Source organism: Pundamilia nyererei, unplaced genomic scaffold, assembly GCF_000239375.1.
Source record: "Pundamilia nyererei isolate P.nyererei 1_Seehausen unplaced genomic scaffold, PunNye1.0 scaffold00055, whole genome shotgun sequence".
NCBI classification, from domain to species: Eukaryota; Metazoa; Chordata; class Actinopteri; order Cichliformes; family Cichlidae; genus Pundamilia; species Pundamilia nyererei.
This window is the reverse complement of record NW_005187456.1, coordinates 3208773-3219529: the sequence shown is the minus strand read 5'-3', so window position 1 is coordinate 3219529 and position 10757 is coordinate 3208773. Positions and strand designations below refer to the sequence as shown.

Sequence of the window (10757 nt, the reverse complement as noted above, 5' to 3'; positions counted from 1 at the left end):
CACACACACACACACACACACACACACACACACACACACACACACACACACACACACACACACCCCCATGCAGTCAGGTGTCTTTACTTCGGTGGTGTGTGTATGTCTGTGTGTTTAATTATCCGTAAAGGTTCACCTGAAATGGGCCCAAGAGTCTAGTAGTTGGATTGCAGTCACTGGATACAGAATATTCCCCCATACACTCATACACACACACAGCTATCAGATATATACTATCCATAAACATGATCTGTTTGTTATTCCTATCTCATCCCTCTTCTTTGCATTTTTGTCAGCTGTGGCCTCTGATGTGCCTGGTCTCCTGCATGTTTTGTGTATGTGTGTGTGTGGAACAGCTGCCAAGGGACCCCTTGTCTCTCTTCACTCCACTTCTTCTCTCCTCCCTCTCTCTGCCAACAAGTTTCATGGTACTCTGTGTGAACCCTGCAATTTTCAAAACAATGTAAATGTTCTATTCAGCAGTGACATTTCAGCTTGCTCTGTGGCACAAATGGGTGATTAGCTGTCAAGATGCTCACTTCACTCATTAGTGGCACACATGAGCATATGACACAAGCCTCAACTGTCAAGTAAATGGTATAAATGTTGTCAGCCGTGTGGCATATCATTATTATTTTAACATGAATTTGAGAAAAGAGGAGACCTCCTTGGTTATGTTCAGCTCAGAGACTTTAACTTGAGGTCTCACTGAAATGCACGCGCGTTTTTAAATACTTCTCTTTGAAAGTACATGAATGAAAAAGTCAGAGACAGGTAAGACAGGAGTTGACTTTGATCCTAGATATGCCTGTCATTATCAAGCCCATGGTGGCTGCTCCAGTTTTCATTCCCTGTCAGCACCAACTATTTTCAGCCTTTTGATTTAAATAGATGTGTGCATGGCCTGTAGATGATGTCGTCAGAATACCAAGCAGATAATGAGCTTTCATTTCAATCCTTATGAGTAGCGGGGGTGCTCGGTGTGAGTGGAGGAGTAGCTCTTTCTTAATTCTAATATCGCGAGTATCACTCTGCCCTTTACCTCTGAGGTTTCTCATAGCATATCCTGTATCTAAAGTATTTTTTGCACTTGTAATGCTTCAAACAGCCCATGAGTACAACTTGCAGCCTCAATTAGTTTTCTTGTGACTGTAACTGCCTCCTTTCCCCTAGCAGCCGAGGCCATTCTGACTATTGCTTACTTCCAGTTATCTACTTCAGGTTATTGCAACTTTCATTACTGCTCATATACAAGAACTGATTAGTGTTTAGTTATTTCTTACAAGATTAAGGGAACATATTATGCAAAATTTAGTTTTTGATTGCTTATGAACATCCCTCCAGTGAGTCTGAAGACCCACAAAATGTGAGATGATCAAGAAGCTTCATCCTTCCAGCAGTTTTGGTTCATTTTTGATGCCATTTCCCCACAACAACAGAAATATCTCTATATGTTTAGTGTTGGTACAATATGGGGCCCATATGTATGAACGTCAGAACTACTAAACTGTAATTCAGTGAAAGACTTGACGACTGATTTAATACAGATTTTTGCAAATTTTGTGATTCGGTGCAATTTATTATCAGCCTTTTTGTCAGTTAGTTGCATCTGTTGGCTCATCTGCTACTATCTAATTTCATATACACTTTATTTTCTGACAGGAGAAATCCCAGAAAAGCCGTTCTCATTTACCCATGTTTGTATTATCATAAAGCTGAAGGAGTTTTAAATAACAGAAGTACGGCCCATGTTAAGCAGCAAGGTGCTGCTCTGCTCTGTAAAAATACATTTTTGTAGCCACTCTTTGAAAAAATCACCATACCCACATGTTAACGACAACGGCTGCCGTCATTCCAGCAGTGTTTACATTACTGTGCAAAAATCCTGAGCTCCCCTCATTTCTTTATGTGGCTTCCAAGCAACCAGATTTTATTCTACTTTAAATGTAGTCTTGAGGAATGCTTCTCCAGGCTTTCTGAAGGTCTTTCAATGTTTTTTGGACAGTGGCTGCTTTTTAGTTCGTTTTCAGTCCAATCCTAGTACCTGACCATTTTCACAGGAATGGTTTTTTTGTTGCTGTTTTGCAGTTTGCTGCTGTTTTGGTTAAGCAACTTAACATTCACCTATGAGTCACTGAAGCAGAAAAAGGCACCTGCCTCAAGGGATGAACCATTGTTGTGTCATAATAGTATAGCAAAGAACTAATTTTTACCTTAGGCGGTCTGTTAATAGCACCCTGTCACAAAAACACATAATGTATTCCCATTTCTTTAGTTGAATATATGAAAAATGCCAAAGACGGCAGTTTTACAAAGTGCCTTGAGGCAACTGTTCTGTGATTTGACACTGTACGAATAAAATTGAATTGAAAGAGCTTTAGCACAAAACTAGGCATATCTCCAGAGTGTACTTATTTTTTTAACTGGACAAGTGCAGGACAAAAGAAATGACAGCTGGGAACTATAAAAGACTGAGATAAATTGAAACTGCTACTGCAAAATTTCACAAGAACTGGAAAGAATCTGAAATTTTTGGTGTAAATGATCATCCGTGTATACAGAGGAGTTCAGGAGAGATGTACAACAGAGTTTTTACAGGCATGATTCTGTCATGGTTTGAGGCTGCATTTCAGCCAGTGGTTTTCGGGATCTTGTCAAAATAGAAAAGTACCATCAGATTTTGATCCCCGTGCAATGTCATCTATAATGTTTCTAATTGGCAACAACTTCATTTTTCAGCATGACAGTGATCCCAAACATGCTGTTGGTGGAGTAAAAATGTACCAAGCCTACTCAGAGCCTGGACCTGAGTATGGAATCATCTCTACAGAGAATGGAATAAACGGACTTTCAAGCTTTCACAGCACTATTCATATAAAAAGATCACAATGACTGAAAGCTTGAATATAGCAATTTTTTTTCTTCTTTTTTTTTCTCCCCTCCATGCACTGCTATGCATCTTTATCTATTGTTTGATCAGCTGAATGTACTGCTCCTCTCTGCCACTCGCCATAGAGAGTACTGGCAGACCCAGTTTGTTAGTCCCCTGCACCCTCCTGCTCTGCGATGAGTGCAGCTTCATGTAGAAGCACACATGCAGCTGCTGAAGGCTCTCTTAATAAGGGTAGTGTAGAAATATATCAGAGAGCTGTGGGGCATAGACTTTCTCCAACAACCTGGAACATTAGATGTTGGTAGTAAAGTAATGTCCATGACTATTTGAAAAAGTTCCTACTTTTCAGCTGTTTATAACATTTCCCACTTATCATTGGGTGCCCTTTGTGCTCTTTATTAGAATTTGTAACGGCAAAATTTTAAAACTAAACTATTCAATGCTTCACAAAAGCCTTTTCATCCTAAAAATGATCACATCTTTATCTCTAAATGCAAGTTTGGATGCAGAATGGATTCTGCACCTTTGCAGATTAACTAGGTTATTAAGCTGGGCAGACATGGTTAAACACACTAAACCAACTAGGTGTATGTGAAAGGACCGTTTGTACAAATGAAGTGAAAGTATGACGCAAGTGAGAGAAGTCTGCCATGTTGACTCTTTACTGGAAAGTGGCATAGTCAACAATTTGGAACAAGTCTGACCAGGAAAGTACATGCAGAGTAGAACGAGCGATCTATCCAGTTATTTGAACTGACATGTATAAGACAAGCTATGGAGACATATGAGATTTGTTAACTAGCACCAGACAGACACAATTGGTGTTGACCTGGTAAGAAAAGTGGGGTATTGCGGAGACCAAATTATGATATGACTAATCTGGTAGAAATGTGGGGGAAAAATTGTGTGTTTGCTACCATCTGTGTAACGTTACTCTTGTTTCTGTTTATGTGCACAGGTTTAGGAAAAACTAAGAGGAAGACGAGTGCCCGAGATGCTTCCCCAACACCAAGCTCAGACACGGAGTACCCCTCCAATGGCAGTGGGGGTGGAGGAGTTGGGGTAGGAGCAGCAGAGAGAATCTATGACCTCAATATCCCTGCTACAGTTAAGTTTGCCTACACAGCAGAGAGGGATGATGAGCTGACCCTGGTGAAAGGCTCCAGAGTGATCGTGATGGAGAAGTGCAGTGACGGCTGGTGGCGGGGCAATCAGGTGGGGCGGGTAGGCTGGTTTCCCTCCAATTACGTCCAAGAGGAGCTCGGAGGGTCAGATGATAGAGGGGAGGGCGATTCCTCGCGGGGATACCTCGAAGCTTCTCAAGGAACTTTGTTGGCAAACGGGCGCACAGGTGGCCGTGGGGGAGTTCTTCACCTGGTTCAGACTCTCTACCCCTTCAGCTCAGTGACAGAGGAGGAGCTAAACTTTGAGAAGGGAGAAGTCATGGAAGTGGTGGAGAAGCCCGAGAACGACCCAGAGTGGTGGAGGTGTAAAAACTCACGTGGCATGGTGGGCCTGGTACCTAAAAACTATGTGGCGATGCTGGACGAGCGGCCTGGCCCGCCCTCCTCTACGTCGAGCTCCCCACAGAACCGCCTCCTGGCACCGGCACGCTCAGGGAGGTTCGCTGGCAGGGACTGGTACTACGGCAACATCACCAGACACCAGGCTGAGTGCATACTCAACGAGAAAGGCGAAGAGGGTGACTTCCTCATACGAGACAGCGAGTCATCGGTGAGTCACTTGGGTGAAGTCATGATAGAGTAGTATTTTGGATACTGGGAGAAACTGAGGATGAATCCTGGTAGAAAAAAAAGAGCAGTTTGGAAATATAGTCCGCATGTTTCTCCATGTCAGGACCTGCATTTAAGTATTTTAAAAGCTTAAAGACATGATGTATATGAAATCTTGACCTTTTTAGTAATCAGTCCTATTTAACACAAACATTAGACGCAACCTGATAAGCAATCACATGATTTTTCACATTCACATGCTTAGAGCAGAAGCAGCTGGTCGGAGAAATATTTAACCTGAAACTGCTACAGTAATTACACTCTCAGTGAAAATTACTTCTAGCAAGGATTGTTGTGTTCTTTTTTTCTTCATCCATCTTTTTAACTACTTAGAAGCTTAATTTGTAGAACTGTGTTAAATCTGTACAGAATATACCCTTTGCTGTTGCTTACACTAATAACAACAAAAGGCTTCTGGTCAAATCCTCAAGTTTTTTCAGTGATGCGTTGCTGCTGAAGCTCGTAATAATTACACTCCAGTACGTGCCATTTCATTAGTTACACCACGTTAGACCCCCTTTTGTCTTCAGAACTATCTTAAATCTTCTTGGCACAGATTCAACAAGGTAACCACATCTGAAGATGGTACACTGGGCTGTTCAAGGGATGGACATGGTCAGCAACAATGCTCAGCTGTTGATAAATGATCCTTAGTTGGTACTAAGGAGTACAAAGTGTGCCAAGAAAATATCCCACACAGTTACACCACTAGCCTGAATCATTGATACAAGGCAGAATGGATTCTGAGTTAAACTCTACCATCTGATTGTTGAAGCAGAAATAGGGACTTATAAGACCAGGCAACAATTCCAGTGTTTCCAGTGTTCTGTTGTCCAATTCTGGTGAGCCCATGTGAGTGGCAGCCTCAGTTTCCTGTTCTTAGTTGACAGAAGTGGAACCAGATGTGGTCTTCAGCTGCTGTAGTACATCTCTTTCAAGGTTCAACGTGCTGTGGATACAGAGATGCTCTTCTGCGCACCTAAGTTGTAACAAGTAGTTATTTAAGTTAATGTTCTCTTCCTGTCAGCTCCAAGCAGTCTGGCACTTCTCCTCTAACCTCTGAAATCAACAAGACGTTTTCACACAGAGAACTGCCACTTAGCAGATATTTTCTCCTTTTCAGTCCATTCTCTGTAAACATCAGAGGTGGCTATGTAGTAAATCCCAGTAGAACATCAGTTTCTGAAATACTCAGACCAGCCTGTCTGGTGCCAATGACAGTGCCAGTTCAGTCACATGTTTACTAGAGGTGGGAATCACCATACATCCCACGATACGATATTATCACAATACTTAACGCACGATACGATATTATTGCAATTTTTAAAAATATTTTGTGATATTCAGATTCTGTACATAAAGGTAAACTTTATCAATATTCATTTTATCTAATATCAAAGTCTCACACTCAGTCTTTCTCTTTTCAGTCAGTATTATTGTTGACAAACTGAACGGTTTGTATTACAGTCTAGTCCAACTTAACTGAATGCAACCATCTGGTACAATTATAGCTACACTGAGCTACGCAATATGAAAACCATGCAGCCCCTTCAGCAACTGAAGAATTTGAAATAAAACAAAATATAATTTTACATTAAATAAAAAAGTTTTAAACTTAATTAAAATAAAACATGTCTTAAATTAAAATAAGTAAACTGTCATGTTTATTGCTGCCAAAAAAAAAGTTAAACACATTTGGACAGTGAAGGAATGTCAGGATTCTTGCTCAGAAAAAGGATCAACATGCTCTGAAGTCAGAGCACAAAAACCTTTTTTGTAACAAAATATCGATTTCTGCTGTCCCTGTATCGATACGTTATTAGCAAACAAAATATCACGATACTACACAGTATCGATTTTCCCCCCACCCCTAATGTTTAGTCACCTTCCCTTCCCATTCTGGTTTTCAATTTGAACTTCAGAAAGTCATCTTGACCACGTCTACATGCCTGAATGCATTAAATTGCTGCCATATGATTGGCTGATTAGATATTTTTATTGACGAGCACCTGAACATGAATTTGCCAGTGAGTGTATGCTGGCATAGCCTGCACAGTGCTCTCTCCGTAACCACCATTTTTTGTGGTCCAGTGACATTGTATAACCTAATAAAGTACCTACAACACATAATATTGTTAACAAGCTTGTCTTGAAATATCTTCAGTTATGCAAGCACGGCTGAAAAGCTGTTGATTAAGGAAGGCATAAATCTGGTTTGGAGCAAAAGCCTTTGTGGCTTCATTACTGGCTGAAAATGGTTACAAACCAACCGCTTTGAAATGCATCTTTGTGTTATGAGGAATAAAGGAGATTCCATGCAGGACAGAGTTTATTAGATTAAAAAAAAATTTTCTTTTTAATGAAAAGGACAATTCACGGTGACCGTTAAATTGAATTGTATATTATTTGTTGCTGTAGATCACCTCTGTCATTGCACTGCAGCCATCTGATGTCAGCTGTTATGAAGTGAATTTCTTCTTTTTTTTATTTTAAGTGCATCTAAAAAGATTACGTTGTGTCTTGGCGCAGGGTTTCAGATTTCTTCAGTACGTTTTTGATGTCATAAATACAGCTTGCATGCGGTCAAACTTTAAATTCGGATTTTAGGTAACCTCAGAAAAAACGTCCCACTTACAGCAGTGGAAATTGAAGCATTAAGAGTAAAACTCTGCACGGACTGAACATCTAAGAAGAGCAATGACATGCATTAAAACACCTTTCTACGTGGGGTTGGATGGTATATGGGATTATTCATTTTATTTATTTATTTTCCTCACGGAACACCAGAATTTCACATGTTGCAGTTGGATGAATGTAGTTCAAGCTCTTTAAGTTTAGGCATATGCTGCCACCTGCTGGTTGTAACACAGTCTGCTTTTGAATTTAATTCCACATTTTCCCCCCAGTCATTCTCTCACATTTCTAACCGTAACAACTGTCTGCCTTTTTGTTTTTCAGCCCAGTGACTTGTCCGTGTCTCTGAAGGCAGTGGGTAAGAATAAGCACTTTAAAGTGCAGCTGTCAGACGGAGTGTACTGTATTGGCCAGCGCAGGTTTAACTCCATGGATGAACTTGTGGAGCATTACAAGAAAGCTCCCATCTTCACCAGCGAACATGGGGAGAAGCTGTACCTGGTCAAAGCGCTGCTGTGATTTACACACCCTCACACCTACACTGGATGCTCATACACACACACATGCACTCTCATACACCAAACACTAATGCCACTCCCCGACTGTCTTAACTCAAGCCTTAGCTCTGGACCCTCTTGCTGTGGCGTCTGTACCACGTCTAGATCCTCTCTCGCACCTCCGCGTCTTATCTGTCCTAGCAGTGAGCAGGCGAAACTTTCTCTAGCTCTCCAACCGAGCCGTTAACCTGAAGACAGCCAGCACTGTGTCAGCAAATATCTGCATCCTTCATTTACAACAACATGCCAAAAGAATTAAATACGAGAAAAAAGGAAAAAACAAAACAGCCTCTCAATCTAAGATGTGCAAACTGCAGTGATCAAATCTGCTGCTAACAGAACGCCTGAAGCCTTGTTGGGTGTTGAGCTCTCCTTCTGATGTCATACATAATGTTCATTTACTAGCACGCACATTGTAAGTTACACCATTGCTCTTAATCCACACAGGAGAACAGACATTTAAGAGTTCAGAGAGAACTCAGACCTCTGTGGGACCTAACTCTGGTGTTGTCCTGTCAAATCGCTGGCCATTGTTTTTTCTTCACTTTTTTTTTTTCTTTTTAAGAAATCCTTGTTACAGAGTTGATGCTTTTTTTTTTGTCTCTTTTTAAAAAATAGTTAAATTAATTTCCTCTCTGGAGGTTTAAACTGTTGCTTCTTCATTCAGTGACTTCACAAAGTGACCAGAATCACTCTCTTGCCTTTTGCCCTTTGTCTCAGAGTTTTCACCATTCCTCATTTTCTCCTCATTTAAATTTCTCCTTTTTTTTGTTTAACTTAAATCCCTCCTTGTTTCCATCTTCACAGACCCCATCGTTAGTTTGTAGTACTTAAAATCTGGATACAGCACTTCCTAAAAGCAGTCGAGGTGGGAGCACTAATGCAATAGTGGAGACTTCTGATTTCCTGTAGAGTTTAAATGTTTTATTTGTGTAACCAAATGTGCCACCTTGTACCCATTACTACTGGCTCCAGGGCTGCACTGCACTCGCCATAGTACGCCAGTCGTTCATAACTCTGTGCTCATGCTTTATAGTGTCACGCTGGACATGTTACTGTTCTCCAGTATTTCACGATACTGACTGAAGAATAATAAAAAGCTTTTTTCTGCTAACCTGAGTAATTCCACTTGATCTGCTCCAGCGCCTGCCCATGGAAATAAAATACCTTCTCACATCTGACCGATGAGAACTTTGGAAGGGATATTATACCAAAAAAGTCTTTAAAAAGGAAAAATGGTAAAGTTATTACCTGAGACCCTGTTTCAGAGTATTTAGGAAATGATATACTGCCTTTACAAATCACAAAATCTTTCTTTTATTAACAAATGAATCACAAAATGACTTGGAGTAGTCCAGTTTTACTGAACATATGACCGGTCTGAAGCCTGGGCTCTTTGAATCTAGCAAAAAAGAAAAATTGAACGAAGTTGTCTTTATAAAAGTAAAATGAATAGTAATAATCCACCCTGAAATCGGGATTGTCTGCCTTTAGCATGGCCAGCTAAACAGTTTGTGACACTTCAGGTAGAAGTGAAATCAAAGATAATTGTTTCTGGGTAAATATAGAGATGCCATTGTACCCTTGATGTGTGTTGTGCATGTCTAACCGGTGTAGGAACCGTAACAGAGTGGAGCAGGGCTTAGGTTTCTGTCTCTTTATATACACATATATAAAAAAAATTCATCTTTCACTGTCAAGAAACCAAATACATTCTCATCTTAGCTGAAAGTTATAACCTTAGTCCCGCCACGCATTTTCCTCTTATTTTCGTTTGCTATGTGCATTTGTTTACCAATGGAAGTGTTGATCATGGGGTCCTCAGCTTTTATATGATATATCTGAATGTTATTGAGCATTGTTATTTAATTCTTGTCTCCACTGTATGTATATATTCAAAATAAGAAGAGGTGCATATATGAATCATTAAGATCCAACTATGGTACTGTATCACCGACAACGTGATGAGAATTGAGATACTTTTGTTCAATAAAATTTTTTGAAGAATACTAAATTACGTGTGATCGGTTACTGTCTCAGTGATTACTTTGAAAGGTTAATGCCAGCATGCTGTAGCCGTTCTGCTCTGAGAGAGAGAGGCTTTCTCATTTTCTAATGCGATCAAATTAACGGTGATATGAGACTCCTGTTAAATTCCTTCTCTGCTGATTTCATTGCTGTCTGATTAATTATCAGACAGCAATGAAATCAAGGCCCTGAGGTTTCAGAGCATTTGCAAATAATTTCCCCACCGTGCTTCATAGCTTGGCTGAGTTCAACTTTTGTCTCAGTATTGTCCTGGAATTGTTTTGGTGTTTAAATTATATGAAATCAGCTTTAAGCAAGATGTGGAGAAGATGAAGATTTTAAAGATGTTTTTCTATCATCCTTGGGTCTTAAAACCACTTCAGGATTGTACTTTATGCTCCTCTGTGTTCTTTTTAACACGTCTGCTTTTAATAAACCTGACTGCACCGGTCTGAAAAATGAAAATCACTTCAAGATTATTAATTCTAATTCTTAAAAAAAAAAATAAATATGAGCGTTTCCTTTTTTATTTCACACATTTCTTTAAGGGAATCTAACGGGGTTTACCACTGTATACAAGCCCATTCAGCCATTTAAAGTCCCCCCCCCAGGCCTCTTGAATCCTGTCTGGCAAATAGCTAACCCCTACAAACGTCAGCTGGTGTAACCAGAATCGTTCTGATGATTGAGGTCACCCTCGCAGGGTGTTTGTGTCTGAGTCAGTCACAATTAAACCGCCATCTGCCTCAGCTTTGACAGGACCAAGCTGCCAGTTGGGATTTCATATCTTTATGTGAGAGTGATGACTGCAGCATGTCAACGTACCTTAAACTGCACTGGGGTTTAAATGGA

General features: G+C 40.3%; 1 protein-coding gene across 1 annotated transcript in view; it reads left to right on the top strand.

The window, feature by feature from the left end:
- Positions 1-9881, top strand: part of LOC102209179 (cytoplasmic protein NCK2) — a 42186-nt gene extending 32305 nt beyond the window's left edge. Inside the window, exons 3-4 of the mRNA XM_005733914.1 lie at positions 3852-4627; positions 7645-9881. Coding sequence (XP_005733971.1) covers positions 3852-4627; positions 7645-7839 — 971 coding nt within the window. The 3' untranslated portion in view covers positions 7840-9881. The remainder of the gene's footprint in view (positions 1-3851; positions 4628-7644) is intronic.
- Positions 9882-10757: the final 876 nt, after the last annotated feature.